This window comes from Gymnoscopelus microlampas, assembly GCF_963454915.1.
Source record: "Gymnoscopelus microlampas genome assembly, chromosome: 1".
NCBI lineage: Eukaryota > Metazoa > Chordata > Actinopteri > Myctophiformes > Myctophidae > Gymnoscopelus > Gymnoscopelus microlampas.
In genome coordinates this window covers 28,776,059-28,797,169 of record NC_139962.1, presented here as the reverse complement: position 1 = coordinate 28,797,169, position 21,111 = coordinate 28,776,059, and the positions used below count along the sequence as shown (strand labels likewise).

General features: G+C 40.1%; 1 protein-coding gene across 1 annotated transcript in view; it reads right to left on the bottom strand.

Annotated features, from left to right (window-relative positions):
- cpne7 (copine VII) overlaps nt 1-15,445 on the bottom strand; it is a gene marked incomplete at both ends in the record, with an annotated part of 50,248 nt that extends 34,803 nt beyond the window's left edge. Inside the window, 2 exons of the mRNA XM_084079794.1 lie at nt 130-312; nt 15,272-15,445. Coding sequence (XP_083935920.1) covers nt 130-312; nt 15,272-15,445 — 357 coding nt within the window. The remainder of the gene's footprint in view (nt 1-129; nt 313-15,271) is intronic.
- Between the last annotated feature and the right edge of the window lie 5,666 nt (nt 15,446-21,111).

The window sequence follows — 21,111 nt, the reverse complement described above, 5'->3', positions numbered from 1 at the left end:
AACTAACATTGTTCCTATGATAGGCTGTATATTATTCACTCTTCCTGAGGATTTGGATCCCAAACCAAATTTCTGAAAAATACCGCTATTAAAAATCACCAATGAGGTCAGTCAAAACACTGTACGTACCTGACCAAGAGTACACTCCACTCCACCCAGGAAGTCATCCTCTCGAGTTCCAATGCTATGTGCACCGTGGATGTCATAGACCTCAAACCGCAGCTTTTGAACCTCTTCAAAGTAATAGTCTAACATGAAGACCTTGGCAAAAACTGGGTGCAGGTTGCTCTTTATCACCTCCGACCTGTCCATCTGAATTGAAACAAGGGAGAACACAATGAATTAAACACTGAACTGTATTTATGGAAAATAATAATAACATAGATTGTGTATGCTCTGAGACAAATAAGGTTATTCATGCCTGTGCTAGAACTTTACCAGTACTCTAACAGTACAGTAGGACACCAAGCATTGTTATACAGTTTACATACCTAATTACCTAATTTCCAATATCGTAGCTCATAACACACAAGGGATATCTGAATGTTTATTATGGACCCATGAGGTATCTCCCACACAGCTTCATGACTTCATCTTCAAAACATTATCACTGAGCATAGCCTACTAATTCTTTAGAGATTATTACATATTCCATTTTAAGGTAGGTACCTGAATGAGTAAATACTGAATTAAAAAGAAACAAATGTGGGCCTTGACAGTAAAAATATTGTTTTGTTGTTGCAAACAATTCTCTAATCAAAGAGCCAAGATCTGTCTCAAAAACTAATCTAGCATTGTTCGATTGCCTATAAACTGGAGACTGACTTTGTAAACAAGTAAACATGTTGTTATTTCTGTGAGGCCGAAGGCAGGGAGGAGATTATATTTTCGCCCCAGTCTGTGTGTCTGTATGTAGGCCTATATCTGCGGTTAATCTTGCAAACCACTATACCGATGTGTCAAATGTCTTGTGCACACTGACAGCAGGCCAAGGAACCCGATCATATTTTTCCACCAACAACTGTTTAACTGTACGTATATGGCGTGACTATGCAGGAAGATAGCCGTCTATAAGAGGGTCGGTCTGGGTGTGTCCGTCTGTCAGTATGTTTACCTGGCGCTAATCTGGAGCCGCATGGAACTCCATCTTTGGGCAAGACTGACATCAATATGTCAGATATTCTCTAGTACGCAAACTAATAGTACACGACCGGCCCTCTCCCACCCAATCGCAGTTACTTGGCAACGCCCCCTTGGCCTGGGAACCATGGAAGGCCACGCCCCAGCCATCGCATGCCCAAGCATGGGCGTGAGTAACTTGGCGACGCCCCCTTGGCCTGGGAGGCCTGGGAGCCCACTCCCCAACCCCAGCCATTGCAAGCCTGCGCATGGATGCACAACACAAACGGCAGTACAGTACACTGCTGCAGATTTTAAAAAACAAGCGACAAACCACAGTAGAAACACAACAAAGGAAGAAAAAATAGCCAACATTGAAACTGTACGATACTATACTAAGCAAAACTAAACAAAACGATAGAAGACGCAAGTGTCAAACAATACCAGCACCAAAACCAGACTTCCCCATAAAAACAAACAAACGCACCTGGGGTGACAAGGCTTTTTCAGTTGCAGCCCCCACCCTTCGGAACCCACTCCCACCTAACACCGCCCCCACTCTTGCCGTGTTGAAAGCCTCCCTCAAAACCCACCTTTTTAGACTTGCTTTCCCTGCCTAACCCAAACCAGATCTCCCTCTCTTCCTCTTAGTCTTAGCTTATTGTTTTTAGCCTTTTAACGTTTTTCTTTTCTTTTGCTCATAATAAAAATTGTTTTAGCTGTTTTGTAAAGCGACTTTGGGTATTAGAAAAGCGCTATATAAGTCTGATGTATTATTATTATTATCATTATATTTCTACAATTGCTACACATTGCCACAAAACCTGCAAAACCAGTGACTAGGGGTGTCGCCCAGTTACTCAGATCAGATGGGAGAGGGCCGGTCACCTCTAGTACAGCAGACCCAATACTTTCAAAGGACAAATACTCACTCTGGACATCTCTGCCACAATCAATGTCAAAATACTTTACAAGACACACACATGCATGCATGTTCTCTGCCGTTGTCATATGTTGCTTTCATGGCTGCCAGTTCCCACCTGATGGCATGTGGGAGTTCCGACTGTTTCAGATGGTACTGAATAACTGTACTGCTAGCTTGCATAATGTCTTCACAAGACAATAAGCATAGCCATACATAGACAATAGACATCAATCTATCTATATTAATTCAATCAAGTTGTCTGTGGGTTTGTTTGTGTGCACACACCAAGTCACCCATACATGGAGAATTGGAGAGTGGTTGTTTGTGACATCAGACCAGAGCTTGATCAGTGAGAGAGAGAGAGAGAGAGAGAGAGAGAGAGAGAGAGAGAGAGAGAGAGAGAGAGAGAGAGAGAGAGAGAGAGAGAGAGAGAGAGAGAGGAAGAGGGGGAGGGGGAGGGATAGGGAGGGGGAGGAAGGGAGAGGCAGAGAGAGATTGACCAAGGGAGTGAAAGATGGATAGAGAGAACTGTCTAAAATAGGCTCTTTCTCAATCATGTGACGTGATTTAATAGTGGCATGGGAAAGAAAAGCAATTGTAAAAGTAGCAGATATTGAATCCCTTGTGCATGATATCAACTGTAAGTGTATAGCAGCAGAGAGTGTAGACATAGTCATGTATACACAAGTGATAAGCAGGTGAAAGCTATGCACGAGTCTGGTGTAATAGTGTAGCTTTTGATACATGTAATAGCTTGCTTGGCCGCGCACAGTCTGTGACAAATGGGGTGATGAATGTCCTTTACTATCCGCTCAGCCTTTGCTACACTCCGATTCTCACATATTCCCAGGAGGGAGGCAAGCTCACATCCGACAATGCGCTGGGCCGACTGCACCACTCTCTGTAGTGCTTTGCCATCTAGGGCGAGGTTGTTGACCTCATCCCTGTGGGCCGTCTCATCCTCTCTCAGGTGAGAGAGGGTGGCATGAAGAGCCATGGCAATTGTATCGTCGGTGGATACGTTTTAACGATACGCAAATTGTCCAGATTCCAGCCTGGTAGGAAGCATGAGCAAATGTAGTCCCTCATCAACTGCTCAAAGCAATTGGCAATTATGGTGGACATTTTGAGGCTTTTGGGTGTTAAAGGTAAACAAAAAAGAAACTCAACAAATATACTGAGAGCACCTTTCTAGTTTTGTTTTTAATAAGTGAGGGCTCTGTAGCAGTCATAAATGTGCTCATATTCCTGGGCAACCTAGATCTGTCACAGTTTCTAAAGTTAGACTTTGAGTTCATTGTCATTGCAAACTTGGCCTAACTTTGTCAGAGTCTGCCAAACAAAGCAACAATACTTCTTCACTTTAAAGTCCTGACTCAGCCCCGTTCAGATATACAAGATTTGCAGGCAATGTGTCGGCATATTTGATTTTGGTGTCATGTGTGAACGTGCTCAGAATTTTGAGCATCGGCCATCTTGTTTCGGCATTCATGCCTGTTTGGGACCTTCAACATTGCAGGCAAAGTCTTAGCGAATGCAAGTTTGAACACCGTGCCGGCAGCATCATGATGGTGCTTGCATACGCGACTTATGTTCAATGTATATCACATTGATGGAGGGGTGTTCAACAGTTGAACACTCCTTTGTTCATGTACAAACTTCTACAATAGTACAAGTAGCCTACATGTATGCTGCAGGGAGAGAGAGGGAGAGAGAGAGATGGTAAAAGGTAGAGCGACAGAGACCGTGGGTAAAGCGAGCATGCTTTAAACGTGAGAGAGAGACCGTACCACCTGAACTCAATGCATTCATTATGTGGCCGTATAAAAAAAAAAGAACGGGTAGGTAGGTACCCTCACAAAAACATGCAGTAATCCTGGTCACTACACTGCCTCCCCCTGGCCAGCCGGGGCGCCTGATGGAGGGGAAAGGAACTGGTTGAAATGACGTGTTCCTTCCACACGCTACGTCCAACCAGGAAAACTCTCCCCTGTCAGGTGATAAGAAGGTCAGTTGGCTCTCATGCATTGAAGGAGGCATGAGCTCGGCCCTGGCCTCCCAAGGTTGGCAGAGGGAAGGTAGTGCCCAGGAGTATAGACAATTGGCACTGGGTGTAAAAAATGGGGTTACAAAATGGTGGGATAAAAATGTAGGAAAAAAAAGAAATAACGAGTACCAACTGTAATGCAACAAAAACGTAACGGTATCCATATCTGAACATAGCTATGTAGGAAGGTAACAGAGGTTAAAACCACACTATGATCTCACATCTGAACAATGGGATTTAGGTTCAAAATCGGCAAGATTTCCCTTTAAGTATCCAAAACCTCTTATAGTGTCACCACCTGGCATGAACACATTGTGCACCATTGAGATGTCTCCCAGCAATGTAGCAGCTGCACATTAGAATTTGATAATCCCACTGTTCACCTTCTCTTTGGCTGCTGCTTGCACACAAAATATGCAAGCCAATGAAACCATGAACATTAAATGTACATACACACACATTTTTAGGGTGTGTTAAAAATCTTATTTTGTTATTAGCTTATCTTGTGACATCTTTATTATTGATTATCAATTCAGTTTGAGAAGATAATCATTTATTTTGAGAAATTACTATTACTCTGAGGGACAGATTCTGGTATGGTGCCATTACTGTTCATTTGACCGGTGTGCACATCATACACAACTTAACTACCCTCTCATAGTAGGAGAAAATGCAGTTATCCTATCAGTGTATGCCCCTTCTAGTACACAATCCCTCACACAATCACCCAAACAATTCTCAACGCTCAAGTTCACTTCCCAAATCACATGCCACGTCATCCACCTCTGTTCTCCTGCCTGCAAGTGCAGTCCAGCAAGGCTGGTTGAACATATGAATGCTTGTCTTTGTTCCATATTAAACAAAGAATATTTTAAAAATCCATACTAAAAGGAACATTGACTGCTTTATAATATAAAAATTAAACAATTTTACCATTATTGTGTACTCTATTATCTCATTTTACCATTATGGTTGCTTTAATTGTGTAGATTAGTCAGATACTAATAATAAATAAAAACAATCAACACATTAATCTACTATAAAAATATTGTTGCATGTAGCTCGTGTCAATCGTGTATTAGCGCAAAATAATTGTGATATTGTTGACCAAGAAAGTATGTTTTGCGTCCTCCTTGTCATTGAAGTACCAGATCAAAGACGTTACTTTGCACATTGTATGAGTGAGCGAAAGAGAAAGCCAGGGAGGGAGGGAAGGAAAGCGAGAGGGAAGGAAAGCGAGAGAGAGAGAGAGAGAGAGAGAGAGAGAGAGAGAGAGAGAGAGAGAGAGAGAGAGAGAGAGAGAGATGAGCCAGAGCCCCAAAATTGAGCCATGATTATCAAATGGGTGGGCAAATCCAGGGTTGATTTTTTGACTAGCTGTACATCTCTAGTTTACAGTTTGGCATGATAACCATTGCAGACTAGCTGCTTAGTGGTAGTTATCATGCGTTATATGCGAATATATGGACCCTTATATTGTCACATGCAAATTGTATGAATAACTTTTGAACCTTATTTTGTGTATAGACCTATGAACCCACTTTCCTGCATAATTCAAGAATGGGGAATTGATTGGAATGGTTATTTTACTTCTTCAAAACTTCCATATATGCTTAAATGGCCTTTTAATGAAAGATTTCGCACACAAATATAATATTTTTTTAAATAAGGCTAATAAATATCCCATTTTGAAAGTCTGTGCTAAGAACCAACATGTTCCTAATGGCTATAGAAAACCATTCTAAGCTTTAATTTGAGTGGTAATATGTGGTTGTAACTCTAGAGATACAGTCAGAAACACTATTATGTTAATGTGATAACATGAGCCAGGGCCCTAAAATTTAGCCATGGTTATAAAATGGGTGGGCAAAGCTAGGTGTGATTTTTAGCGGCGCTAGCCGCTCTATACCTTTAGGTATAGAGCGGATATTAGCCCTCTATACCTGGCTTTTGCGTCAACGTTCTGATTGGTCAGGCTCGCCATGGTTCTGATTGGTCAGGTCCGTCAACGTTCTGATTGGTCAGGTCCGTCAACGTTCTGATTGGTCACTATTCATGACATCACTATGTTACTATTCATGACATCACTATCACACTTACCTTGGAATGCATTTGGTGATTCGCTTCCAATGGCACTATTTAGTGCCACTGGAAGCCTTGAAATAAATTTACAGAGATTTAATATTGTTTCTCTAGTAGAAACACATATCTATGACAAAATATATCAAAGGCGCCGCTACCTTCACACAGGTGTGATTTTTTTTAAACTTGCTGTACATATCTACTTCACAGTTTGGCATGATAACCATTGCAGACTAGTAGCTTAGTGGTAGTTATCATGCATTGAATATGTGGACCCCTATATTATCACACGCAAATTGTAACAACAAATATATGATCAACTTTTGAGCTATGAGCACACTTTTCTGCACAATTCAAGTATGGGGAATTTATTGGAAAGGTATTTTACGTATTCAATACTTCCATATGCTTAAATGGCTTTTTAATGCAAGATTTTGCACACAAATCGAATAATCTTACTATATTACTATATAATTGACAAAAGCTCCGAAAGTTCGAGGAGAGGGGAGGAGAGGAGCCGAGAGAGGAGAGGCCAGAGGGGCCGGACTTCGCATGACGTGTGCGCAGAGCTATAATTAGGCCAGGTCGCCGTCATGGTTTTCGGATCGGGCCCTCAGATCTAGGGCCTGGATGTGAGGGCAGCGAATTTTTCTATTCTATAAGAATAGAAAAAAGAGGACCTGATTATCACAGAGCAGACTTGACTGACTCGGAAATAGAGGACTGAATTTGCTGTGCCTGGCCCCTGATGTGTCCCAGGACCCTTGAACCTTGAACCCTGAATCCCTGCCATATCCCTCCCTTGGCCTTGTCACACACTCTTCCTTTGTATCTGTCTCTATATTGTTTTGAAAAGTAAAACTGAAATGTTCACCAATACAACACCCTCTGTCTGCCTTCTGGGTCCCCACTTTCCGTATACATTTCCACATAACTAACTCATCTTACTTGATAAACTGATCATTTGGTCCTTCAAACTTTCTGTGTCATATAAAACATACTTATTAGTTCATTTTGACTTGAGGTGTATAAAAAGGTAAAACAAACCAAAAAAAACTAGAATTTGGCCACCAAAACGTGTTTTTGTTTATGCCTGCTCACAGCATTTTCGTATTTATGGAGTGATACATATACATATTTAATATTCCCACAGTAAAAGTCTTTGACTCTAACATCTTAACAAAATGAAATAAGAATGTTGAGTCTGGCTTTGTCCAATGTTCCAATGTTGATTCTGGAAAGTTATGCAAATTTGGGCATGTTTTCCTATATAATGCACAATTTGCATATTTAAATATACAATTTCAGAAAACTTGTAATACAATGAATCATTGTCTTCATGTAAATAATCAACCGGGGAAGTTTCATTATGATAACATTATGATATATATATTTTTTTTATTCTATTCGCCTATCATGTTTGTATGGTGAAAATAACAAAATGTGTGATAAATATGAAAAAGCTGCTCCTGTGGAAAGGTTATCCTCCTATAATTTGAGTAACCTCTGTCTGTAGTGGTGAAGCTCTGTCTGTAGTGGTGAGGTGAAGCTACCCGGTTCTCCTCAGTGGCTGGAGCAATTGCTCTGATTTTGCACACAACCATTGACCATTACCATCTGAACTTAACTGTGAAGCCCGTTTTTCAATTTCATCAAATCTCAGCTTCTTATTAGCGTTTATGTGTCAAACAATGGGAGATAACGTTGCCAGGTTTCGCGTGAAACAAGCAGCAAGGTCTATGAAAACAAGGCCAAAGGGGGGGTTGCCCGTGGGGAGGGGTGACCGCGACGGGACCCGCGGGGGGGAGGAGGGGGGGGGGGGGGGGGGTGGCGGCATGACGGGACGCGCGCGGGGGCGAAACCGCGCGACAGGATGTGCAATATCCCCAAGTTTGTAACTAATTTCGTCTGCGCCCTTCACCGGGTATGGTCTAGTCATATATTAATTTACTTATATTGACCCTATAAACAATTTAATATAGGTATGGTTTTGCCCACTCATTCATTTGATAATGAAATCTTGTCTGGCTCATGGATTAATAGTCATGTGATCAACGCGGATCTGTCCGATTTCCCGTATTCCATCCTGATTGACTAACATTGCCTTCTGAAGTTTGCTGGATACTCTAGGTCCGTTTTGAACAAAATGCCTCAAATCATGAACGCAGCTTGCAATTTCCGTGAACATTTGCACACACATTCCCACTATGCCGAGGAAGAAATGCCACCCTTTTCACATTGGCCTGTTATAGCGCCACCAGTAGGTCTAATTTATCAAAACACATTTTTGGAACAAAATGCCTCAAATCATGAATGCATTGTCCGATTGCTGTGAAAGGCGTAAGAAGAAATGATACCCTTTTCACATTGGCCTATTATAGCGCCACCAGGAGGCCACAATAACATACCTGACCTGGCGGAGACCTGTGCTCCGAGGAGCACTTTTTCTAGTTTTATTTTGATTTCAAGTTGTGAAAGTCAGCTACACTCAGAGTGTCTCTAATGTTACATTTCTGGGCTGTGCTAAGCCCCCAATCTCTCAAAATTCTAACAAGTTAACAACACCTCTGCACTGTTGTCACTCTGGATAAGACTACCTGCTATATACCATAGCTTAAATATCTAATACCCTTGTTATTCTGACTTCAAATTAATTTACTTTTGCATTTGTGTTATTATTATTAATTATTGGGGTGTAAAACATAACAAAAGCAAACCCAGATACAACATTGTTGCCTAAGCCTCCTTTATACTCTTAACTGTCTTTCACACTGGCTTGCTCTGTTTGTGCCATCTGGCTGAACACATTTGAGCAGAGTCTGTATTATAACAGTTAATCAGAGCTATGGAGGATAGCTATATCGATTATTGTAATACATGTTTAATAAAAATAATAATAAATGTTATTTATAATGCACTTTACATTTGAAACAAATCTCAAAGTGCTACAAGGGGGTTAATATTTGTATAAAACATGACAACGCTACACAAGAATTTAAAAACATTAAAATGACGTGAGGGCATGAAGCCTAAATGTTTGTTGCTGGTGTCAAGCTATACACTAGAGACACCACTGTCATGGGAGATCAGCGTAGTCTCTTTCCAGTCAGTTACTTCAGGTGGGTTATTGTCTCTGTAGTTCAATCATAATAAATTATAACTCATTACTGTAACGCCAAAAGAGGGGATTCTTAATAAACTCATTATGATGGGACATTGCAGTCCAAGTTCAATTTGTAAAGACAGGAACTTGGAAGTAAATTTGCTGTAGGTGAATATGTCAAGTCATTTCAATCAAGCTACAGGTTTATGTCTTTTGAAGAATACAGAGCAACATTTCATTAACCACTTTCACCCTGCTGTCCCTATTTTGGGCATGTAGGCAAAAAAAAATTCCCCCCAAAAAACTGTCAAAAATGACAGACATAAAAAATACATTGAATTAAAAGAATGCAGACACTACCATTGCGATATGATGCGTTGTGACTTGTGAGTTTGCAGATCGTTTTGAAATAGGGCTTAAACATGGGTTTTACTGTGTAGGAATTGCAGCAGGATAATTCAGCTAGTACTGTACTTTAAGTCCAAATAAACAATGCTATAAAAAGAATTGTTGAGGCCTTCAGAGCTTGTGAAAAGAGGAGGGGTATACACACTATACAGTGTGTGGGCTTATAGCTGGCAGCAGTAAACAACTTGCAAAGCAATTTTGCCTCCCAGTTCTGATCGATTTGACAGCAGAGGAGTGCCCCCCCAAACACAAACACACACACACACACACACACACACACACACACACACACACACACACACACACACACACACACACACACACTGCACAATAAATTGCATTGCAGAACAAACAATAAATGATTGACTGGCGTTATCATGGGCCACTTGTTTCTAGAGCTATGTGTCCCAGACAATGAGCTTTTGTTTGTTTGTGGGTGTGTACCTGCGTGCTTGTGTGCGCATGTGGCCGCATGCTTAAGACTAAATAAGTTAAGACTCAAGTTAAAGTGGCACTATGTCACTTTTTTTAATGAATAAAATTACATTTTGCCCAATTACAATTGGGGTGGTTGTATTTGGTCTCCCTGCTCTTCAATTGAGACATTTAGATTCTGTCAAAGATCATGTCTCACCTAGACACAGGGGGCCCTATTTTGCTTATCTTATTTCCAGGTCTGAGACTGTATTTAAGTAATAACACCACCATCTTATGCGTAATCACTATTTTAACTAGACTGAAGACTTGTCAGCATATTTAGCGCCTGGGGAGTGTTATATGTTAAACATGTTATATGTCGGTTGTAGTACCTTACGGAGTGGTGAAAATGTATTTTTAGATTTCTCCTTAGGATGCGGAGCTAAGGTTATTGGTTCAGCAATATTGATCTTTACTGTGCTTACATAGTGTGCATCCAACCCCCACCCACACATGTACTGCACAGAAGACCCCAACAGCACAGGATGAGCTACACTGCAAGGTGGTTAAGTATAGCCATAATATCTGCTAATAGACAGCTGATGTCAATTATAATGTACTGTATGTCTGCTTTGTGCGTGCGTGGGTAGGTGCGTGTGTGTGCTTTACTGGTGAACGGTTTGCACACTGGCAACACTTTTAATGTAGTTCAAGTATGTTTTACTAGTGTTTAAAAACACACTGTTCTAACTTCGCTATCGTCGCTGACGGGCAGAAACCTTATCTCCATATTTCAACTTTTTCTGTTTTTTAAATGAATACCCTTAGTCATACTACAGTGTTACAAAAAAGCAGCACAAATAGCTCACAAGCTCAATACATGCTCACAACACGTCACAATGCGACACGTTGTGAGCATTTAGATCTGTTATTTTTGAAGAAGAACAAAATACAAAATAACTACATTGGATCCATTGGAACAGGTACATTTTTTCCATTTATAACAGTTTTGGACATACAAGGTTCCCACCGACAGCAACAATATAGCATGAAAAACAACTTTTCATGTATTCTCCCTCCCTGCCCGGTCAATTTTCTCATCATATTACACACAGGACAAAGTCTCATGTTCTATAGCCTAAAAAACATCACTGGGGCACATTCAACTAATTTTGTTCCCATGTCTCTCCAGTTTGCTAACATCACACGTTAATACCATATTTTCCTGAAACAAGAGCATTGCGTCACTGTCAAGGTGAAATCTTATGTTGTTGTTTTTTTCATAAATGAATGCCCTATTTATAATTCATTGTATGACAGTGTCTCACACAAAAGTAGCAGAAATAGCTGATCTAGAAGCTCACAACACATCGCGATACAACACGGTGTGAGCTTGTAGATCTTCTATATTTGCTCAATTTGAAAAAGAAAATACTTTTTTGATTTTTTTTTAAAATTGACACACATAATGACATGCCCAAAATAGGGATACCAGGTTGAAGTGGTTAAGTCAGTCTGTGGGTTTTATACATATTTAACCAATGAAAAGTATTAACGAGAACTTGTGACTAAATAACTACATCGGATCCATTGGAACACAGGTTGTCAGTTTCTTGAAAAGTATGTCCAAACAGTTTTTGGACGTACAAGGTTTCCACTCGACAGCAACTATATTCACATAGCCTAAACCACTGGTTCCCAAACAGTGGGTTGTGTGACCCATGTTTAGGTCGCGGATACATTTTTATGGGTCGCAAGTAATTATCCCCTTTTTTGTGTATTTTTTTTACATAAAACTAAATATCTAATCATTTCTATTAATAAAAGTAAGAAGTAGCGGTGCGAAGCGACACGTTGTGAGCTTGTAGATCTTCTATTTTCACAAGTTTGGGTCCCGGGCAAACGTCTAATTTCTCTTTTGGGTCTTGAGCTAAAAGGTTTAGGAACCACTGGCCTAAACAGGGGCACCTTCAACAAATGGTTCCCAATGCCTCTTCACTTTGCTAACGTCACAGTTAATAAAACCTCTTCCTGAAACAAGAAAATTTGTTTTGATAGGTTTGCTGCAGGAATTCCATATAATGTAATATTCTCATACCATTTTGTTGACATACTCACTGCTAGATGTGCTTTTCATTTTCCCTACGTACCTTGTGACTTAATTAAAAATGATAAAAGCGACCTACTGCTTACACCACAGATCAGCCTGGGACTGATGCACTGTAAAATCCTGAGCATTAATTTCACTCTGAGAGTATACAAATGGAGCCAAGTTTGTTCCATTTGTATACTCTCAGAGTTACATTAACACTGAGGACTTTACTGTGTATGAGAAAGCAATCTACTTCTCTCAAATAAGAAACAAAAACTGGATTTATCATCATACATAATAACTAGCTTTGTCCCTGTAGAGAAGTGGATTATGCTACTTATATCAATACATAACATATTGCTATATTTGAATTGTGGAGGCATTTTTAAATGTGTGTTATTATTATTCACACTGCTGGTTTGAACAATATATGACTTTTATGAAGATGTGTTTTTTATTTTCTTAAAGTACGTTCACAGTTACACCAAGCACTATAACTGTAATAATAACTATAAAGATATAGTTTTAAAAATTGTTCTAACTCAAGTGAATGGCAAGGTCCACACCACAACTATAACTAAGACAATGGTGAATGATATAGTTATACCCTTTATTCAGGGAGCTGTAAACAGGGCTCTATTTTAAAGAAGAAGAAGAAGAAGAAGAAGAAGAAGAAGAAGAAGAAGAAGAAGAAGAAGAAGAAGAAGAAGAAGAAGAAGAAGAAGAAGAAGAAGAAGAAGAAGAAGAAGAAGAGGAGGAGGAGGAGGTGGAGGAAGCAAGTCTACCAATACAGTTCCAATCTTCTACCTCTGCTTGGCTCCACATATGTTCTGTGTGATCTTCAACATTGCATACATGCAGGTGTTGTGATAATGGGGAATAGGATTCTGGTATGACATTCTCACACTGCCAGTCAGTCAGTGATGGAAGAAGTACTCCACTTTTTTACTTAAATAAAAGTAGTAATACCACAATGTATAAATACTCTGCTAAAGGGATACTAGGTAACTTCGCAGATCTGTGTTTGAAACTTTGTACACACACTCCCCCCTCCCCCTCCCCTCTCTGACGTGATTGCTGTCTTTGATGCATTCATTGATTAGAGAGAGCACTATTCGATCAATTAAGAGCTCCGGCCAGCCCCCCCTCTCCCCCCACAGACTTTTCAGTCACTGCAAAGGGATGAATGTCAATATAAACAGTGGAATGTCAACATAAACAGTGGAACAAAACCAAAATACAGCCAGAGGGATGTGTCTGTATGCAGGGAAACACACTTGCATAATTATTTAGTGGCTGATAGCTGGAAAAATACTAAATAAATATATATATATATATATATTTCATTTAGGCTCAAAGTAACCTAGTCTCCCTTTAAAGGTAATTGTATAGTAAGTATAGTAAAAGTAGGCTACCTAAAAAAATGACTTAAAGTGATATTTCACTTTCACAAAATAATTGGTCATTTTATCGTCTACTCAGGCTTTTGGGAGTAGTAGTACCCCGCACAATTTTTAAGTTGCTTGATTCAGTATTTAGATATTTGATATTAATTTTATCAGACACGCCCCCTTCCTATACAAACCCATTGTAACGTCAAACTCCATTTTAACTATGTTAGATTAATCGAAAACACCGTCCTTGGTTCTGGTGACTGATATTGTCCTTCTAATACATGAGGAGACCGTGTTTTTTCAATTCGTTTTTTCATTTATTTTTGTTATTTTTGGGGGAAAATGAAAAAAATAAAATACAATAAAAAAAAAATTTATACAAAATGAAAAAAGTAATCGAAAAAACAATTCCCTCACGTATTAGGAGGGCAGGACGAGTCACCAGAACCAAGGATGGGTGTTTTTGATGAATCTAACATCTTAAAAATTGAGTTTGAAGTTATAATGGGTTTGTATAGGAAGGTGGCGTGTCTGATAAAATGAATATCAAATGTCTAAATACTGAATCAAGCAACTTAAAAACTGTCTGGGGGGCTCACAAAAGCCTGAGTAGAAAAAAAAATCACCCAAATTTATTTTGAAAGTGAAATATCCCTTTAAGTATAGTACTTGAGTAAATGTACTTAGTTACTGTCCACCATTGCTGCCAGTGCACAATAAACGAGAGCCTTTCCATATAAATCGTTTTTCAGCTCCAAAGTGATTCAGTCTTGACGTCAGAAAATACAGATAGGCGTGTCCCTCCCACTGTGCTTTTTATGTCTGGCTGTGTGACAATTCAATGCAGTGGCTCAGGAGGTAGAGCTGCTGGCTATAGGAACCCGAAAGTCTCCCGGTTCAATCCCCTGCTCCTCCTGGCTGCATGTCAAAGTGTCCTTGAGCAAGACACCAACTGCTCCCGATGAGCAGGTTGATGCCTTGCACGATTACCTCTGCCATCTGTGTTTGAGTTGGGTTAATGTAACACATGTTCAAAAGCACTTGGGATAAAGGCACTTACAGAAATGTTTTTACGTTTGAGTCACAATTTCTGCTACTACACTGACAAATTCATCAGGTTCATCACTCATTAGCCCATTAAGGCCTGAGGTTCCGATTCTACAAAATGTCTTCTAAATCCTAACAATGTTTCTATATCAATGGTTCCCAAACTTTTTCATGTCAAGGACCTCCAAAGTGATATGTATTTGGCCGCGGACCCCCATCTCAAAATGTTTTGTTCCAGGGACCCCCCCAGAAGCAAAGATTTCAGTTACAAACGTTCGCTTTAAAAAAAATATATATATATATATATATTCAAAGATTTGCAAAGAAAATTCACGATTTGTCTAAAATAGCAGATCTACAAGCTCGTAGCGCGGCACTCGGTGCCGCGCTATGAGCTTGTATATCTGCTATTTTTCAATAGCCTAAGAAATCTAAAATAACACAGATGCGTTCCCGGTCTTAAAGGGTTAACACTCACTCGCTCACTCCAGAGTGTGAAGTCAGTTTACTCTGTCTCTAATATTGATCTTTGACTGACTGCTTTGTCACACTGCATTAATGTGGCTTACACAAATATTGAGGCATTGCCCAAAAGGTCCAGCAGTGGACTCAATGACCTAAAAGAAGGAGGGCTTACCTCTGTCCACTGTCCTTGGGTCTGCACCATGAGGATGACACAGGGGTCCGACTTATTCAGCGTGTCTCGGTCCAGAAGGGCTTTGCAAGAGACACGTAGTTCCACTTTGGAGACACAGGTAGCTGGACCGGCGAGGCCGGACGCTGGGGAGGTGGCCTCCTGGATGTCATTCATTCTAGAACCAGGATAACAGGAGCTGCCAACCAGATAACCGATAAGAGGCGATGCAGTTGATGACTCACGGGGATGGGCAATGTGTCAGAGGGTTGGAAAATCACAGTCAAGTAAGCCACTCTCAAAGTAGATTGGATCTTTCCAGATGTCACAAAAAAAGAGAGTATATGGGGAACAAACCCACACAGTTATCACTGCCTGTCAAAGCTCTCCCTTTGAGAAGATAATCATCTCATCTTGGTAAAAATGACTGACAGTTACAGGAAAGATGGTGTGGTTGTAAGTTGACACCTGATTAGACCACTGGAAAGATAAAAAATAAAAAAGACATTTAATGTTAGTCAGGATTTGTGGCCACCCTTACATGTTGTCCAGTCCAATGTGAAAAAGAGCAAAGCTCTAGTTGGCCATCCCACCCATGACCCAAAGATGCATTATAAAACAAAATGCCAGATGCCAGAGGATTAGCACCAAGTCATTTCCTTGCTAGTTATCTATACACATTTTGTCTACCTCAACAACCAATTTCCCATTTAAAATAGTGGGTGTGGTTAATGGAATTATGAATGAAACACAATGTGTTATTAGAGTAGTATATATATGTTTTGCCCTTTTCTTTTACCCTGTGGCCATCACTAAAAGTAAAGGCAAAAAATCATCCTCTATTTATTTATAATGTATTTATTTCTGTGGCAGGACCGTATGCTGATGAAAACAGCTATTGTAACATGATGTAATGGTTGATTATGTTGAGGCACAGCCTGTAGTGATGTTGTTGACAACATGCAATATCCTCACCGCGCTTTCAGAACCAAGGGCTGTCCATGGCTCTGAAAGTGCGGTGAGGATATTGCAGAATCAGAATCAGCTTTATTGTCACATTACAGGTTTACAGAAGTAAAAAAAGTGGGTGACGTTCGTTTTCGTGCATAGTTCCCATCGTATGGAAATAACAATGTGATGGGAACTATGCACGAAAACGAATTTCTCCCACTTTTTTTTTTACTTCTGTAAACCTGTGATGTGACAATTAAGCTGATTCTGATTCTGATTCTGCAATACCAAGCTTTCAGAACCATGGACAGCGTCTTTGACTAGTAGAGACTCTAGGTCTCGCACGTGTAGCCTAGATAGATAAATAGCCTATCCTACCTTTAAACTTAACTGATTTAAATCATTTTTTAAATATGCTAATCGATGTAGCACAAGTATATTATGTCGCACAATCAGTACCAAATATTAAGCAAAAACTTCTGCTATAAACAAAGCAACACGTCTGGGTTGCTATTTCTAGGCTCTATAGTCGGAGAGAATCACATCAGAAAAGTCATGGAGAGTCAAAGGTTTTTCTGCGAATTGAATGAATGTTACAGAATATTTGTACTTGCGTTTAGGACTAAATTAGTCTCAAAGTGAACCATCGCGTGGAAATAAAAACTACATTTTATGAATCGCGCGTCACTGTTGCTCACTTCTGATCTATAGCCTGCGTTTCACCATTTCGGAAAGAAGCATACAAACGCACACAATTCCTTGAGTTATTATCTAAAAGTCTAACCCCACAGAAAATGTACAAAACTCAGATCAAAAAGAGATAAATCAGAGCTTCTTCCTACCTGGCGTGGATCTTTAGACTGACACACTGGTGTTAATCCTCTATTTAGTCACTCAGCACACTGCGTGGTTATTCGGAAATTGGCGGTGGAAAGTGGTTGGGAAGGGAAAGGGAGGTGGGCTATGGCTTGAAGAGACAGGGGGGTGGATGATACAGAAGGTTATGTAGGCCAGTGGTTCTCAACCTGTGGATCCCCACATGATTTTTGGGGGGTCCCCAGATCAGATGACGGTGAAGTGACAATTTAAGGATCTTTAAGACCTTTTTAATACCAAAAAAAGAAAGAAAGAAAGAAAGCAAAGAAAAAGACCATTACTGCATCTTAAGTAATAAACAAACTAACTGGTCAAACATTGGCCAAATTGTCAAATAGCATAAGATAGAGGCAAAAAAAAAAGAAAATACGATCCACAAGCTCACAATGCCTCGCCGTGAGGCATTGTGAGCTTGTAGATCGGCTATTTTCACTATATCTGGAACCGAGTCAAACAAAATGTCATGTCTCAACTCCTACAATCCAAGTAATTGTCAGGGTGGGGGGTACCCAGTTCAAATATGATTAATTTGGGGGGTCACGACATGGTGGAAAGTGGTTGTGGAAAGAAAGGGAGGTGGGCTAGGCTTGAAGAGACAGGGATGGATGATACAGAAGGTTACGTAGGCTAAAACTCCACACTAAAGACCAGTGGTTCTCAAACCTTTTCGTATCAAGGACTCCCAAATTGATTTGGCCGCGGACACACATCTGAAAATGATTTGTGCCAAGGACCCCAAGAAGATAAGATTTGTGTAAAAAAAAAAAAAAGTATCAAAATTATTGAAAATCTTCCAAACATTTTCGATATTTTTCAAATATTTTCAAAAATAGCAGATATACGAAGTGATGCACTGTGAGCTTGTAGATCTGTTATTTTTGAATAGCCAACATATAAATGTGATGTGACGCTATGTTAACAGCTTTTGCTGGGGACCCCCTGGAACCCCCAGGGGTCCCCGGACCCCACTTGGAGAACCAATGCTATAGGCTACACTTTATGGGTCCTGAATTCCACCTATACAAATGATACCAGGAGCCCACAGAACTCCATCAATGGATTTAGGATAAAATGATTTCCTTAGATAGGCTATATGTACTGCATAAAGAATCTTTACATGCCAACAGATATGTAGGTCTTTGGAGGGTAGGCTATATATGCCTATGTCAATGGGTTTAGTATGACAATATAAAATGCTACAAAATTTAGAACATGGGTTTGTCAATTAGCCTGGTGGCTCTCCTAGTGACCAAGCGTCACTTATACTGCAAAGAAACACACTGAAGTGGTTTGGTACAAGCTGTTTTGTTTGAACTGGTATGGAAAAGACGGGCAAGAGTGGGCTAGCCTATTAAACCTAAAAAGTAAAGTAGCCTATTATAGGCTTAGCCTTCGTGTACGTGTCCTTAACTCTCTGCACTCAAGTTTTAACACACATTTGCCTTTTTTATCCTGGCTCTAGAAAGGTTTTAGTGGCCTACTCCTTTCCACTAACAAACTGAAAATGTCTACATATGTTTCTAAATACTCCACTACATGCAGTGCAGCATCTGCATCATTTGTATCATGTTGCAGTAGCCTAATAGTTAACATTAAAACAATAGTCAACAGAGTTCTTATGCAACATCACTAACAACACATTGAATAAATATTAAGGAGCACTTAACCCAATTTCAAGCGTATTTTCATAATTGTCCTCACTAATGCTCCTTATTACATGGCCCATTTCTATCTACTCACTCTGCATCTAAGAGGTGGGCTTTGGACAGTTCATAAAACTGCCTACCAATGACATCATCAGTAGTAGTTTCCAAGCTAATGGAAACTACAGGCTTTCTCTTCCTGGAAAGTTAGCATGCTAAAATAGAATTGCCATTGTTCTCGCATTGTTTGAAATTTGCACTGATTATGTCACTGGTAGACCAGCTCACGACCCTGAGATTGGGAGGTCTGGGTTAAATCCCCAGCCGAGTCACACCAAAGACTATAAAAATGGTAACCAATGTCTCCCTGCTTGGCACTGGTATCAAGAGTTGGATTGGGGCTGCACATGACTAGCAGCATAATATCCAGGGGGAATACAGTACATCATGGCCGGGGGATCAATCCGCCTCACGCCACAGTAACAGGAGACAGGCTCCTGACCTATGGGCTACATGCCTCATGGTTCCCGAGGCTACTAACTACTTTATGTCGTTTGGCAGGTTTCTAAGTGGTCCACAACCAACCTCTGAGTCACAGAGCAAGAGATGGAAATGGTGTCATCTTCTCATGAGCAATAGTGAGGACCAGGTTGGAAATTGGGTGAAAGTGTTCCTTTAAATGACAATTGGCTCTACCCCTCATTTCAGCGACAGTACCTACTGTATGATAGGGTTATGGGTTCGGGTTGATGACACTGTCCTCTGTACGCCAGAACCTTTCTAGTTCCCGGTTGTCATGAATCTGCAAGCATATGAAGCTTGCAGTGTCAAAATAATCTATTACCGTTTGAAAAGATGCCATTTACATGAGAACATTGAAAGAGAAAGAAGTTGCCCAATGATAAACTTTGATAAGTTGAGAATTTATACTTGGCTGAGATGACACTGTACTTGTGTAATCACACTGTAATTGCCATTTGTCTTCTTCTTTTTAAAGATAACTACTGTATAATGCCAATCCAAGGACAAACAAAAGCAGCTCACATCCAAACAAATGGAAGCAAAATAGACAGACCTTATGTGAGAGCATCAAAACATAACCCATGTGTGGGAGCTGGTGGGGCTCTCTCTCTCTCTCTCTCTCTCTCTCTCTCTCTCTCTCTCTCTTTCTCTCTCTCTCTCTCTCTCTCTCTCTCTACCATGAATCAATTAAAGTAATATGACTAAATATCAACCAGTAGATCGAGACCAATGTGTGCATAACATTATGTAACATACACAAGTAACATGTTTTTATTTCTGCATTTTCACTTTACACCCACAAAGGTTTCACAAATGCATTTCTAGACATTGTATAAGATTTATAGCTTCAATGGAACATTAGGAGTAGAAGTATGAGGTTTCTGCAAAGCACAAACCAGGAAGGCTGTAACAAAAGGCAAAAAACTAATAAATGAGTCAATAACAGAATGTTTATCCACCAACAACTTTCTGTCTCCATCTGTGGTCAATATCAAATTTTATATGAAAACAAAAAAGTAAGCTATGATTGCATCTTATTCCTGAGGCTGCAACAATTTTGAATACTTCAAAATAGAAGAAACATAACACATCAGACCCACACAGCAATAGGGCTCTGATGCTGGTTTCAAGAGGATGTGTGACTTAATTCTTATAGGAGCTGTTTCAGTATTTTCTTGATTTTTATTAAAAAACATTATACCTATCACAGCTGGAATCATACCTTACCATTTACAGTAGCTATGGCCATTAATATTTTTACATTAGGCAAATGTAAGAGGAAAGAAAAGTAGTAAGTACAGTCAATACTAGTTAATTCAGGTGAGATAAAAATCACTTATACTGTAGGTCAGCGGAATAAGTGACTCATCTGTAAAGAAATGCAGTGCAGGCTATAAATATAAACAAGACTGACCTGAAATGTCATTTACAGCTTGGCTACCATTATAAAGAAAAGAAGTGCATCTGTCTGTGTGTGTGTGTGTGTGTGTGTGTGTGTGTGTGTGTGTGTGTGTGTGTGTGTGTGTGTGTGTGTGTGTGTGTGTGTGTGTGTGTGTGTGTGTGTGTGTGTGTGTGTGTGTGTGTGTGTGTGTGTGTGTGTGTGTGTGTGTGTGTGTGTGTGTGTGTGTGACGCACATCTAATTCTAAGACAAAAGTCAAGATGACCCTTATCCCATGGGAATTCAGACAGAGTAGGAATCATCTGCTCTGGGGCATGCACCTGAGCCCTATTATGACAGCCATCTGCTGCACAAGGCCTAAGTCAGCACATGAACTCAGAAAAAAAGGGGAAGCACGCACATCTCTATGAAAATTTGCAGGTGCTGGACTCAAAAATACACACCATAAACA